Source organism: Typopeltis vanoorti, chromosome 4 (assembly GCF_054136105.1).
Source record: "Typopeltis vanoorti isolate ZY-2024b chromosome 4, IOZ_Tvanoo_1.0, whole genome shotgun sequence".
In the NCBI taxonomy this organism is placed as follows: Eukaryota; Metazoa; Arthropoda; class Arachnida; order Uropygi; family Thelyphonidae; genus Typopeltis; species Typopeltis vanoorti.
In genome coordinates, this window is record NC_143552.1 from 151,853,390 (window position 1) to 151,869,827 (window position 16,438).

The following is a 16,438-nucleotide window of genomic DNA, read 5'->3' on the forward strand; positions in this document are numbered from 1 at the left end:
TTGAGGTCTTGTCAATAAAGGTAGAAACACCACCTCTGGGTCTTGGGAGCCAGACCCAGAGGTGGTGATACTAAGGTGGAAGCAATGGAGAAGTCATATTTACCTATACGAGTTGCCAAAAGGTGTCTCACCTTATTAAATTACTCTGGATTTTGAGAAAGATGTTGGAAGTTTTTTTTTCCCACTTGGTTAGACTATAATAAATTTAGTTTAATCTTTTATCCAAGTGTAAGCAAATAAAACACACATTCTCAGTAATAAACCAAAAGAACAGGAGGCAACACATTTTAGATATTTAAGAACAATCTTCAGAGAAGATTGCTCTCGATTAAATATGGAAATAGATAATAGAATAAATAAAACTGGCTGGCCGGAAGCCAGCTGAATAAATTTATATGGAACACAGAAGAAATCTGCCAAGACACCAATTGATAATGCATACTATGAGTGTGCGTTATCAATTCTGAGAGATAATAAATTATCTCCCAGAATAATTTATTTAAAATGTGCACAAAAGCTTATGAAATATAGGAATATATAGTGTTTTCAATATTTCCACCTTCATTAATACAGAAATTCCCAGCATTTTTCCCACTTTTGGAAGCATCTCTGGAACTGTTTTAAAGGAATGACTTGCTGTATTCCTTTCTGTTTAATTTCATTTGCATCTTGAAACATAAATCCTCTAAGTACAGATTTTAGTTTACAGAATAAGAAGTAGTCACAGGAATCCAAATTGGTGAATATTGTGGGTATGACTGATGTTCTTTTGAGCCAGAACTTGTGAGATGAAACAGCTGAACTTTGCAGCAATTCTCCTCATTTCCAATTCATCCATCTGAATTTGGTGGCAGGATCCAACTGAGATTCTTGTTTCATACAAGAATACAAGCCACTTTCACAAATACAAGCCACCAAAATATCTTGGGTGAAGGATGGCGAGGGTTATCTTCAATCAAAGTTCAACCATTCTTTAAACCTTTTGAACCACTCGAACATCGAATGGTTTAAGAAATTATCCCCCAAAAGAAAGCTGTGCTATGCATCTGATAAAGTTTCCATGTTTTTTTTTTTTTTGCTAAGTTCAATGCAAAATTTGATGCATACATATTGATTCATTCATGAAATTGGGCCACTCAAAAAGAAAAACTTGTTTATTCATCAAAACATTGCAGGCGACTGAGGTGACACAATGACTTTGGATTTGTTTTGTGTTACAAAATGTCCATATATAAATTTGCTTACAAAAGAATATGCCTAATTTCTTATAATAATAATTGTCCTGAAACTTTTTGAACGGACCTCATATGTTAACAAAAACATAGGAAAACCTGAAAAATGCAAAGATCAAGATATTACAGTACACCAGCTTTTACAATAGCCTCTTACTATAGCAGAACCATTAGGGATCAGAGAAACAGTCTGTTATAGTGCAATACCAAAAGCCCATGTATAAAAACCCAGAGGAATTAACATGCTAAACAGAGTAAACAGAAGGTATCTTAAAATATAAATTCAAGGGCAATATTTTAGAATTCGGAAATGTATTTGATGTTAGTATTTAGTATAGAGGAAACCTATTGTATCGAAAGCCAGTCCGATATCACCTTCAAAGTCAATAGTAAAAGAGGGCAGTATACATCAGAAGCAGTTCCACTATGCTGTTAAAAGGATTAAAAGTGCACTTCAGGGAGAGCTAGAGGTCTGGGCTTTCAAGAAGGCTAAGATTTGCGCGTGAATGTACGAGGGGATCTCAGACCTTCATTAAAAGTTTCCACGGGAATGCCAGGAGAAAAAAGAGGAGGGAGTCGATCCATGGACTACGTCGAATCCAGATGAGGTCGTGGAAGGAGAACCAGAGGTGAAGACTTTCAGAGCGAATAGCTGCCCAGGACCAGGATGACTAAGCCTTGATTGTCTGACTGTATGTCCGAGTATCTATAACGTCGACAGATTGTGCTCCAGGCCCCGCGAGCCATTCCAGAGGAGAATATGGTATTCATGAAACCTCTAAAGTGATAGCCCAAGACCTGACAGATCCAGGAAATCTGTAAAAGAAGTACAAACAAGTGCACTATACTGATGGAGTCATGCGAGTTTATTTTCATTGTAAATTTTCTTATGTTGTGAAGGACTGATAATTTTATAGAATTACTATATATAGTAGAATGAAAATTAGTTTGCATAAAGAGATGTTGTTTTCAAAGTAACTTCGTCTATTGTAAAAGACTGTTTTAGAAGGAATGATAAGATTATAGAATTACTATATATAGTGTTATGAGAAATAGTTTGCATAAAGACATATACATATACACACACATATATATGTCACACATAAGTTATATAACTATCACCATGTATGTAAGAAACATTATCAATAAATGTCACTGAATTCTGTATAATACCTGCACAAATAGCAGCCACTAATCTTCCATCTTTTTCTTGAGCTTGAAGTAAGGATCCTACCTTATCACTCTGTCAGAGAGAAAATTAACTTTTCTAAATTGATTTAATGATGTATAAATAAGTTTTTAATAATTTTATCACGGATTTTTAATCCAAGACATGAAGTAGACAACATTAGGTTAGATACAGTCAACATTTTAAACTGTGCATCTACCCAAACAATTTATCATCCAATGAATTCCATGTTCTATACTTGAAAATTTTTAATCCACTGAAAAAATAAATTTTATGCTTATTCCATTAGAGATTTAAAGAATCTTAAAGATATGCCATAATTAAACTTGAGGAAGTGGCTTTCTCAAGTTTACAGAATACAGAACATTACAAACCCTAGTTCCTTGTCCCCCCAATATGTGTATATTGGGATGGGACAGATTACCCAATATCCATAAACCTACTGAGCTGAAGAAATTGGAAACGTACCTGCTCTTTATATCATACAAAAACCTGGTATGAATGAAAATTTAAAGAAGCCTGTGAAATTCTAATTAACCACCATTATCTCAACAATAATGGTGGCATAAAAATTCCAAGAATTGGGTGGCACATATTCAGCCTACTTAGTTTCCAACATATTCTGACTTCAGGAGCTTTTATTGGAAACTATTCCATACCAGTTGGTTGGAATTTATATGTATACTCAGTGGTGAGCTATAAGGGGCTCACGCGAGCCCTTTGTTAAATTTTTCTCAAATTTGCGAGCCCCTTGTTCTTCTTCTTTACTTTTTATTTAAAAAAAAAAAAACAATTTTTTGAAATATATTAAGCCACAAATTCATTCAGTAACCTAACAAAAATCAGTCTATTCGGCAGTGTATAGATTATTTGGAATTATTGTTTCAACTCCTCTATAACGAAAGTTTGAAAATAAATATGCAATCACATGGTAAAACAACTAGACAATCAGATGTTCATAAAACTCATCAGCAGGTTGTTTTACTGGACATTAGTTTTGTGTTCGTCAGTACACTGATGTATAACAGTTGTTTGTGTTTAAAATTTCAAAATAATAATAAATTTAAAAACTGTAGATTCAGCAAATTTTATTTTTACAATTGTAAAAGTATTTTTACCCGTGAAACATGAAAAGACAGTGAAATTTATTATATTAAATTTTTTTTGGAAAAAAAAAAATAATGAAAAGTGATTCTGCTGATTCTACTGCTGTTGAAAATGAAGTCGAAGATGAAGTTTGAAGATAATATGCACATTGATTCAATGAATATGCAACGAGTTGGAGAAGAAAAAGAAAATAATTTACCTGATTGCTGGAACAAGAAGCAAGCATCGCATTTCTAAGCGCAGTATGTATAAGTGGTTAGAAGTTAAAAATGGTAAATTAGGATGTCGTGTTTGCTCAAAATATAAAAACTTAAGTGTTGAAGGAGAAAAAAGTTTGCTTTATCATCAAAGGAATGGGTAGAAATGAAAATGGAACCGAATGGAAACACTACAGACTCAAGAACTGCATCTTTGCATAAAAAGTTATCCAAACATAATGAATCATTTGCTCATAATAAAATCATAAAAATAAATGAAGAATGTTGCAAATCTATATTATCAAATTTAATTTACAAACTAAATGAAAAAGAAATTTTGATAACTTCAAAAATGTTTAATTCTGTTTATAGTTTGGTGAAGAGAACCAACCAATGTCTGATTTGCCAGACTTAATCGAGCTCCAAATTAAAAATGGTATTGTTCTAGGATTATCATTGCATTCTAGATTCTCATGAATTAGAATAGTTGAACATTTTTCTAAACAAATAAAATATTCATGTGGGTAGAATAGCAACCTTAGCTACAAAATGCCAGATTCACATAGCTCTGCTGTTCACTGCTGGCGTTCTCACGAGATCACATGAACGAGTATAAATGTAGCTAGAACTGAAGTGCAGACTCCAATTAAAACTACAGTTTTTGATAGCTCTGTTGTTGTTGGTGTATAATGTTTTTGTCAGTCTTTTTTGTATATACCTTTGTACTTTGACACCTGATGAAGTTGGCTTACCAACAAAACTAGTAGTGTCCTTATTAAACAAACTTTATTCTTAATTATCTCGGTGGTTTAAGTCATTAAAATTATTGAACATACACACATGAATATATATGCGTGTATATATATATGTATATATAAATAACATGTTGCTCTCCAGCCCAATTTAGTTTTGTAACGTAATAGATAATAATAGGACTAGCATTGATATAGTCAAGTTTTTTTTTTTTTCACCAGAGGTCAGGCCAATAATTGTTGTAACGGTTGGTCAGTAACTTTAGCAAACCATGTAGATTGTAGTGCAGCTCGTTTCTGTGCATGTGCTCCAGACGATGACTTGATGTGAAGGTCAAAACATCGAGTGTTCATTTTGGTTTATATTAAACTAAAGTTTTGCTCTAACACGGTAGTTGTCTCCATAATTTTCCATAATGAAAGAAATTACCATGTTTTTGTAGCAAACAAACTTGACTTTTTTGGAATCAGAAATAGATTTAAAATAAAAAACTAAATAAATAATGGCTATGTTAAACTTCCAAAGATTTGGGAACCATTAATTCTTACCCCTCTCACCCAACAGCCAAGGCTAGCTTCAAGCAGCCATAAAGAGCACCTCCTCTTAGGATATTAGTCAAAAATCTCCCACTTATTGTGTGTTATTACAATTTTTATATTATACCTCAAAATATATGTGACAGACAAATATTGAATTGACTAAACCTGTGTATATTTCTTTGTGCTATTTCCATTAAACCAATTATGAGTTTAAGTCAGCACATAAGCCTTAATACATTACTCATGTACGTTTAGCTACAGTTTAAAGTGATCAAAATAAAGCTACCTGTAAGAAAAATCATAAATTATCATTACCACTATCAAACAATTTAAAATGTTGGTAATTTAAAAGACTGCAGAAGAATTCTTGGAATTCATATTAACTCCAATTCAAATGTAATTAAGGCTTACGCTAAATTAAACTGTGTTCCTGGCTACATCAAAAATTAAGGTTAATTCATTAATATCATACCTAGATCTGAAAGCAAGGAACACAGAGACTAGCAGCTAACCGGATTTTAAGATATAAAGATATATACTGTATACAGCTGAAAAGCTTGGTATGTTAATAAATCAAAAATTATTTGGTGACCAAGATATTTATTTAAATATTGGTGGATTCAGAGTTGGATATAGCCATAAAATCTACAAATTGGTAACTATGCAAATACCTGAAATCTCATACTTGAAACAAAAGCCAGAACACGAGATATTACTAGGGTGACCAACTCTACCATAATTCCCGGGAACTCCTGTATTTCAGCTAATTTTTTTAATCATCTTGGCTCCCGTATTGATCTTCAAATACTCCCATATTTTTCATAATCAATCATTGTCGTTAATTTTTAATGTATATTATAACTGCCAAATACAATTTGACACTAATATCAATAGTTTGGAAAATTCAATCGGTACAATTTTGTTCTGGCCAACGAATATACATGGGTGTTCTGGCAAATATGTTATATCGTTGTGTTGATCTTGTAACCTTTGGTGCCATTTTAATAATCAATATCCATTCGGAATAATCAAATCGTTGGTAGTGATTTTTGATATACACTTCCGGATTTTGTTTATCTATTTCCTATCTTGCGTTCTTACAAGTCGTTGTGTCTGCATTCATTCTCAAAGTATTTTCAGTATCCTTGAACATCGAGTGCCATAGCATATTTTCGTGATGTATAGTGACGGTGAAACGGAAAGTAATAATGTAAAAATGTCTTCTTTTTGCAGTATCTGCAAAAAGAAGAGAAGAATTAAAATCATTCTTTGATTTCCTTGAAGCAGAATGGTCTGAGATTTTTAATCATGTTCCTACTCGGTGACTTTCTTTGACATCAGATATAGATAGGTAACCGGTTCTTTATTAACCTATAAAGTGTCAACGACTGTCCAAAAATCTTGAAAAAACAATTCAGTGATGTGGATCCAGAAAAGGAGTGTGTTGTTGAAGTATACCTTAATTTTTTTTTCCAACATTGGTGCTATACTTGTTCAAGCTGCCAAATCCCTTGAAACTGCAGATCTTAGTATCACTGAATGCTACAGTATAATGCAATGTTCAGGTAGTAAAATTCAACAGAGGATAAAGGGACAGTTTTTTTGGTAATGCCACTGAAAAGATTTTAAATTGTATGACCCTAGCCCTACAAAAAAAATTAAAGATGATTTTGTTAGTTTTTACTGTTCATTGTAAAAGTATATTTTCAAGAATTTTGATTTATCTGACGCAAATTCCATCCATTGTCTTGTGCCCTTAAATTTGGACAGTGAACTTTTTTTTCAGGCATTTGCAAGCTATTGTACAACAATTTCATACTGATATTTTAAATGAAGACAATCTATATGAAGAGTTTTGTAGTGCAGTGAGCGTTGTGAATATGGTGAAATCAGGAAGTACTGAACAGAAGTGGGTGAATATATTTACTGAATTAAATAACAAGAAAATAAATGTTCCAAATCTTGGTAAAATTTTAGGCTTTGTGTTAAGTATTCCAGGCTCAAATGCCCACACTGAGAGAATGTTCTCAATGATGAACAATAATAAATGAATAGATCAGAGAAATCAAAGTAGCATAGAATTAATTAAATTAGAACTAATGGTAGTGATCAATTTTGATTATGATTGTAAAGAGTTTTTGCAGTTTGCACAAGGAGACAAGAAAATCAAAGCTGCTGCAGCATCTGTTGATAAATATAAATAAGTTTAATCTAAGAAGTATGGATATTTTAATTGTAAGTATAAATTTTTAAAATTATATTAAATATTTTGATGTGCTATAATTTAAATTGCTATTTGTATATTTTAAATATAAACCATCCTATCAATTAATGTAGGATTCATGTCCCAAAAATTGCGCTAAAATTTGTCGTGACCCAATCTCCCTTATTTTCATATTCAAAAGTTGGTCACCCTAGATATTACTAAAATATGAAGAAATGCCACTTAGGATAATGACTTAATTAATTCTCACTCTAGCAAACAACTGTTATAACACATTTAAATATTAATAATAATAAAAAAATGACAAGTTGTCAACCAAAGTTATCTCCAACCAAAGCCTCACAGGTACAATGCTTTCTAAAAAACTTCCCCACTGTAAATTAATCCTGTGGTCCTTATAGTTTGCTAGAAGAGGTGATAGTACTTGATTCATGCATAAAGAAATATTTTATTATGGAACAGATTCAGTCAGATGCATTACTATGTTTTTCATAAATGCAAATATTTTATATGCCATTAAAATACAATACACGTTTCCCAAAGTATGGCACGCATACTCCAAGGAGTACATGAAAAGTCTATAGGGGATGAAATGTACACATTTTTACTTTTTTTTTATTTTCATATTTTTGTCACTGTATTGTCACAGACAAGTGCACTTTATTCTATAATTAATTTGTCAATAACTAAAAATTCTGAAGGAAGTTTTAAACAAAAAGTGTCTCTTAACTTTTGTTAACTGACCATTAGAGCCACACATGGTTGGTGGCACTATTGAGCTGCAACAGTGTGGTTCGAAATGTCTGCACTAAAAGTTAAAATTCACGTAGTTCAAAACCATGCTGTAGGAACTCTTAAATTTCTGAATCATTTATATCTTCAACTGTAGCAGTCCTCAGTGATTGTTTCACCACCCATACATGCATCTACATAATTGTGTTTGTGTCACAAGTACAGGTTTTATTTGTTAATAGCCAACAGTTGTGCTGTTGGTTATTAACAAATATCAAAAATATTTAATATTAGCACATTATTTCAGAGTGATCATCACTCTCTGAATCACCCTAACTATCTGTCAAGGCAAGAGAAAACACTGTATCCAATGGATAGTGTTTTCTCATGCCCTGGCAGATACATGGCACATCCACTAAAATGCATGTTAATGATATTGGGATATCTTGACAGGTAACAGACTGATTTGGAGGAAAATAGTAGATAGTAAGTTAGTAATGATGTAAATTGTTCATGTAGTACTATCATATCTTGTACATCCCTTGACAATACATGGCAGGAATTTGATGATGATGATGATATTGGGATAAGTTTAACTGGTGATTATACTACTGTTTGCAAATGATGCTAAACAAACAGTAGTATATCATCAGTTAAACCTATCACAATATCATTGATATACAAATTAAATAACAGTAGTCCCAAAACAGACCCTTGTGGCACACTAGAGTCTGTTTTGGGACTACTTTTTTGGGACTACAATATCCCAGAAGAAGAAAGTCTACTAGAGACTTTCTTCTTCTGGGATATTGCTTGCATTTCAGTGGACAAGCTACTATGACAGTTCTTTGATTGTAACCAAACCTGCATAGAAAGAAGAGGAACTGTTTGTTTTAGGATATATTAGAAAACAATAATTAAGGAGAATACTATATTTGGTTGGTATATTTGCATTACTAAAAAAGGTGTAGATATGTGAACCATCATTAATAAGCCATAAATATAAAGGAGAGAAAGAAAAAGTGTGAATAGAAATACTTTCATTACTGGCAAACAAATTATTAATAATAAGATTTGAAATGTGTGTGTGTGTGTGTGTCATAAGTTGCTGGGTGGAGCAAATAGCATGTGATCCTATAAATTCTAGACATGCATGTGTGTGCATTTAAGATGCCATAATTAAAACTTATAAGAGGAGGGAAAGAGATTTGTTTACAAAGTATAAGTAATTAACCAATAATAAACATCCACTGTATACACAGTGGATGTTTATTATTGGTTAATTACTTAAGGGATAATCCAATGAACTAATAATATTGATCAGGTAATTCATTTAAGGATGGCAGGAATACAAGATAGTTGATGGAAGAGCTAATCCTCTTGTAAAATTCGTTGTGCTTATGTGAATTTAATTCTCTATTTATATTTCGCTTGATTTTCTAAGAATTTTCTGTTTACTGAGGATAAGTGTACACTTCTTATGCAGTAGTAGGATACATAAATAATTTCTAATCATCATTGGAATTATCCACCCTTTACAAATTCTACCATACACACACACGTTGTGAGGGCAAAAATGCAAAATATTCAAGACAGTAAATGCAGACTGTGCAAAGCAAAGGAAGAAAATGGTAGACCACATTATAAGTGGGTGCAGCAAAATAGTACAAACTGAGTACCGTAAAAGGCACGCTAATGTAACTAAGATAATTCACTGGCATTTATGTAAAAAGTATGGGTTTAAAATATCTAAAGACTATTGGAAGCATAAAGTTGACCAAAAGGTGATTGAAAATGAAAAAGCTAAAACACTCTGGGATTTCAAAATCAAGACTGACAAAAGCTTGGAATGTAATACACCCAATACAACAAAAGTTGAAAAAAGTGAAAACAAGGGTGTTCAGTTTATTGAAATATCAGTACCAGGAGATAGCCAAATTGACGAAAAAGAAATTGAAAAAATTACAAAGTATCGCAAGTTGCAAGTCAAAGTTGAATGAATTTGGCAAAGAAATCGAAAGTTGTTCAGATAATAATAGGTGATTTAGGTGCCATCCCCCAAACACTGGAAAACATCTAGAAGCACTCAAGTTAGACAGATTGAAAACCAGGCAGTTGCAAAAGACCGTTTTGTATGGCACGGAATGCATATTCAGAAGGCATTTCTACAATTCATAGGCCCTTAGGTAGGGCTCGAATTAGTGGAACATAACCAACTGTTAAATTCTGAATGAGAAAAGTTATGGAATAAGTAAAATCTCATTCAGAGTTTAACAAGTCAACCATTCCCTAAAGCCAGTTTGGTTAATTTGAATTTGTACTGGATGGCCTTTACTGTTTTTGTATAAATTAGATATGAAATTTTGTAAAATATAAACTTGAAATTGTATTATTATTCTTTGTAAGTTAAATATATGCCATGCGTACTATATACCAACTTGGTACTTAAATCCCTTGATGAGTAATACTGCCCCCCAGCAATTCACGTGCAAAAAAAATTGCAAGTCATGCTCCTAGTAAGTAAGAGTCCCACCAGACGAACTTGTGGTGCTGATTACTGTGCGTTATTCACAATCCTACTGCTATCGTACAACCTGGCACTCATGGTCAAGTGCTGACTGAAGGAAAAGAAGGCCCAATAGAAGAGAGTAGCATACCGAGATATAAAAGTTTTGTGAAGGCTTGAGAAAACTCTTCTCTTGTCGTAAGTTTCTTCGCTCTTTCAGATGAAGCTCTGATGTCGTGAAGGTCCCTTGTCACCGTAGTCTCTCGCTCACAGCTCGGAGAAGTCGTATCCTCTGATGGACTCTATGTCTCCACAGTTAGAGTCCAGAGTCGACAATGTTCTTATTATGCTGAGTAAGCATCAGAAGCAGAAAGGAGTGCTCATCAAGTTTTCAGTGAAGTCTGTTCCTGGAGTAGCTAATGCAGATCTGAATTCTAATTCAGATCTGCATTAGCTACTCCTGTAGAATGCCTATGGAAAGTGCTGTAATCCAGTAAAGAGAGGTAGTATATCGACTGTTCCAGTAAGAGCATGCAATTCTCTGTACTTAGAGTAATATTGAGGGATGTGTCTGGTTATGTTGTGTGACCTTGTTAGAATGATTGTAAGTTATATTAGTGTTCCAAGAGAACATGTATAGTGCTAGTAGAGGTTCCTTATGAACGTGCTGACTCCCCTTAGAATGTCTGTTCTGAAGGAACGTGTTTAGTAATTGAAATATTGTAAGTTCTTAGAGAACGTGGAATAAGACGTAATTACTGTTCTAATAATTAAAGTAGTCTATATTCAATGAGAAAATTGTTCTAAGAGAACGAGTGTCACATGTTCATTTAATCTTAAGAGATAGATAAATTTGATTATTGTTCCCTGTATGGTTGAACTGTACGGTTCTTGTGGAACGTGTTGCTGAGTTTTGGAATATTGTTTGAAGGACTGAAATAGAGTGGACTCTTATTATTTAGTTAGCACTGTGATAAATTCAAGTGAATTGGCCCCTTAAGCAACTATTTGGAATATTGTGTTGACCCACTGAATTGTATGAGAAGTTACCTATGTAGAGTAATGATAAATGTCTAGAAGTATCTGATATTAATTGATGTGTGCATGTGAATTTTAATAGTATCTTTTAAGTTGTCATGTTTTTCATATTAAGTTGATTAATTAGTTCCTTATGAAGATTTCTATGAATTGTATCTTTAGTCCAGTAATAAATGTATTTTGTTTTAATAATTGAAGAAGTGCTTGCCTGATTAGTCTTCATTGCACTCATAAAAATTCTGAATCATGGCAGGAAACCCATTGTGTAAATAAGCATATTAGTTTGACGACCACAATTGTAGAATTTATAAGTTGAATCTTGATCAATTATTTAAGAGAATTAAGTGAACCATTTGTTACTGATAGTCAATACCTTGATGTTATGCTCTCAAACATCTAGACTCAGAGTGGCGCAGGACAAATAAATTTCTCTGAGTCGATAAGGGTAATTGCTAATCAGTGGGATTTAGGTGATGTTTGTAAAATATTTTGAAGTTATTGTTATTATTTGATACCTCCAGGGAGTCCAAAGACTCATCGAGGGAGAGCTTACTCCACAACTCTCTGTCTCTACCACTCAATCCACCAATTACAACAAACCGGAACTACACCAACGCCATCTACAGCCCACCACCACCACTAGTATTTTCATAGATGATCACAAACATCCATGCCCAAGGCAGGATTCGAACCCACAGCCTTTTGGCTGGAGAGTGGTTAGCATATCCACTAATCGCAAGTTCTTCTAGATTTCTTTAAGGGAATCGAACCAAGACAATCAAGATTTATTGTATTCTGGAAATTACGCCAAAGATAGGAATAAAAAGTTAAAGCAAGTGTGGAGGAGCAAATTAACAGTTCATGTAATTAAGATAAGGTTAAAACCAGTAAAATATCACAAGTGACGACGTAACACAACCTTTTACTTAAGGTTGAGGAACCAAATGAAGCTTGCATGAATGTTATATATATTATATATTTATTTATTATATATGAATCAACTGGGAGGAGACCTCCATGTAGCTTTTTAAGGAATGCGAAGAACTAACCGAGGCTTTTGACCTAATGTCCAATCCTCACCTTCTCATGGTGCACCCTGTCATGTATCTTCCTCGTTTGTTCATCGTCCAGGTAGATACATGACTGGGTGCACCATGAGAAGGTGAGGATTGGACATTAGGTCAAAAGCCTCAGTTAGTTCTTCGCATTCCTTAAAAAGCTACAATTTGGCTGGCAATTTGGGATTTAGCCGATCAAATTGTATTTTTACTGGCTTAAACCACAGTGAAAAATGATGGTACAACATGACAGAATTTCAGGTACAACTCTGTCTCCACCACTCAATCCACCAACTACAATGAGCCACAACTATCCCAACACCATCTACCGCCAATCACTACCATTTTAACAGATAATCACAAACATCCATGCCCACAGTGGGATTTAAACCCACAGCCTTTTGGCTGGAGAGAGGATACGCTAACCACTTGGCCAACTAGGCAATAAATACTCTCTATTTAAGTTGCAAGTCAGTTAGACCTAAAGGAGGTACAAGAATATGGTTTGGGTTAAAAAAAAAGCATGCACATTATCTCCACTGTTATTCATTATCTATATGGATCACATCATTAGAGAAAGTGGTATTAAATCTGATATCAAATTGGTGATGTTAATCTTAACTCTTTACTTTATGCAGATGATGTTATACCTCTGAGTAAATGCAGTATATGCAAGTCTGTGCAACATTCCCTGACTAACTGTTATAATAAATTTGGGTCGAAAATCAGCAATAAAAAGACAAAGACAATGAAAATAGGTAGAAACATGGACATCAACTATATCCGAATGGTTAACCTATAGAACAAGTAAAACATTTCAGCTACTTAAGCACGATTTTTAGTGAAGATGGTATATTAAATATGGAAATAGACAACAGAATTAGTAAAGTTGGTATGGTAGGAAGTCAGATGAATAAATTTATATGAAATAAGAGAGAAATTAGTCAAAACACTAAATTAGCTATATACATGATGGTGTTCATACCAATTTTAACTTATGGATCTGAGAGCTGGGGTACAAATAAAACAATTGATCAAAGACTGGAGACCTTTGATATTTGAGTTGTGAGAAAGATTAGTGGAGTAAACACATGGCATCAACGGCAGCATCATATTAAAAATGAGGATGTTAGGAAAGAACTTGCCACTGTTAGCATTCAGGAATGTGTTAGTAGGCTAATCTCAGGTTAGTAGGCTAATGGTCACTTGAATAGAATGAGAGAGGAAAGATTAGCAAAAGTGTTCTTTGCCAGGTTGACAGGGAATAGACCCAGAGGAAGACCAAGATATAGATGGATTGATACAGTAAAAAGTGCCTTAAAAGACAGAAATATACGATCTAATAATATTGGAATCTTGACAGATAAGATTAATTTGGAGGAAAATTGTTGATTGGAAATTACTAATGGTGTAACTTTTTCGTGTAGTACTATAATTATCCTGTACACCTGCTGATGGTACATATCAGGAATTTGATATATGTGTGTGTGCGTGTGTGTGTGTGTGTGCGCACCCCCCCCACACACACACCAGCAGCTCTTGTCTTATCAATAATAGATCTCATATATGCTAGTATTTTGTTAAAGATTAACCACTTATAATAATAAACAGAAGTATTCATTTTTATTCAGTAATAGATAAATTATTACTGTCTATTTTTTCCAAAAGATTGAAATAAAAATGTTCCTAGACCATGAAAGATATTCCAATCTCAACAGGTGCTATACTCAGAAAAAAACAAAAGAAAAAAGTATTTTTCTTGTTCTGTTTTTCTTGCTAAATATATACAGTACAGAGACATTTTACAGTCTTTAGTATACTTGCAACAATGTAATTAGAGACAGCTGGATTGACACTTCATAATGAAAAAAAAAAAAAAAAAACACTTACCTGCCACAGACTGTGCAGCATGCATGCAAGCAAAACAGATTAGTTAGCTACTATGTTTAGTAGCAATCAAACACATTTTCCCTAACATCTACTTTTAAATTTTCAATTCCAGAAAACAATGTATAGCAGCTGTTTAGAATACAGTCACTGGGAATAGAAAGCATATGTAAAGCAAAACAATGCATATGACATTATACATATATAACTTGAAATCAGTTTGGATTACATTTGAGATATTCGATATCATCAAGACATTTCACAAATGCTAACTTTACAAATAAACTTCTACTGAAAAGTTGCAACAAACATGCCATATAAGCTTTGTGAAAATGTGAACACCCAATTCGGAAGTGGCATACATACATAGAGATAGTTCCCGTCGATGGTTTATGCATGTTGAAAGTTTATTTTTCACTTGGTTAGACTATAATAAATTTAGTTTAATCCTTTATCCAAGTGTGAGCAAACAAAGTCTGCACCTGAAAATATCTTCAGGACTGGGGTAAGGTAGTACAACACCGGGCAACTCGTAGCAAAGGAGGACCAAGCTAACATCACTCCTATCTCAGTATCTCCCATAATGCAAAACACATCTCTTTGCAGATATGTATAATGTTATGCATTAAGGGAAGGGCCACTACCCAGACTAGTTTTGACCTTTATTGAGGTCTCTTCAGTGGGAGTCAGGCCCAGAAGTAAAGATACCAGGAAGAAGTAATGGCAAGTTTATCTTTACCTATAGGAGTTGCCAAAAGGTGTGCCACCTTTTTATTAAATTACACTGGATTTAAAGAAAGATGTTGAAAGTTTTATTTGCTCACACTTGGATAAAGGATTAAACTAAATTTATTATGGTTTATGCATGTGTAGGCACTGCCCAGCATGAATGTGTTAATCCAGTTTTTGTATTTCTGAAACTAATACGGATCACTGATTAAAAACATGACTTTTTAAATAGTTCATAAATAATAATTTCAAAAAAAATTGTTCAACATGTCTGTTGATTTATGATAAAACAAATACTGATGATAAATACCTTTATAATTATTCATGTTTGAATAAACTATTTTTATTTCTCCCAAACTGCCTTTGCCTGAAAGGGTTATATGCTAATGTTACTAAAATTTTAAAAAGGAGTACATGGATACTCAAAATTTGGAATAATTGCAATATATAAAGATAATCTATTACTATTTTTCTCATAAAATGGGTTACCATGCAAATAACCTAATTTTTGTCACTCCCACCCATGAAAGCAAATATAGTATATTATTATTCAAATATAGTACACTCAGGTTATTATTATTATTATTTTAAAAGTTAAAACCTAGCCCATCACCAGATGAGCTAGGTTTTAATGTTTTTTTATATTTATGTATTTGTTTTTACATAGTCCAGAAACTTGATCTAGAGGCCAAACATGGAACATTTTCAAGCCCTTAAAAAAAACAGGGCAGTAGTCTCATACCATCAGATGAAATTCATCTCATTTAAATAACTTAAATGCAATTAAATGAATTACAATATATTATATATATATATTACACACACAATCTGCCTGTTAAGTAATGAGACCATTATTATATCAGAACAAAAACTACACTATCTACTAATAATTGTCTGGACACCACTGTTATTTAAAGTTATAAAACATTCCAGGTTTGCTAATAACATAAAAACCGGTGTACAGATAGTAGGAAGCAGTATTTCATCATACCAGTTGAATACAGGTAGTATGGCAACATGATGTGAACTCAGTGACTTTGAGAAAGGTATCACAGTGGGCTGTCACATTGATGGCATGTCTATATGTGCCATTGCCGCTCGACTGGAGCATCCAAAATCAATGGTTGGTGATGTGATCAACAAATAGACTTTCTGGCATCACTAATGCAGGAAAACTCTCGGGGCAGCACCAAAAATGACTGACAGGGACAGGAGGGTGTTAACGGTGACATGCAAAACTGGCTACA

At 33.4% G+C, this 16,438-nt stretch overlaps 1 protein-coding gene across 1 annotated transcript in view; it reads right to left on the bottom strand.

The window, feature by feature from the left end:
- Positions 1–16,438, bottom strand: part of LOC150107758 (Parkinson disease protein 7 homolog) — a 66,785-nt gene that overhangs the window by 22,707 nt on the left and 27,640 nt on the right. Inside the window, exon 3 of the mRNA XM_090392036.1 lies at positions 2,406–2,475. Within this exon, the coding sequence (XP_090248162.1) occupies positions 2,406–2,475 (70 nt within the window). The remainder of the gene's footprint in view (positions 1–2,405; positions 2,476–16,438) is intronic.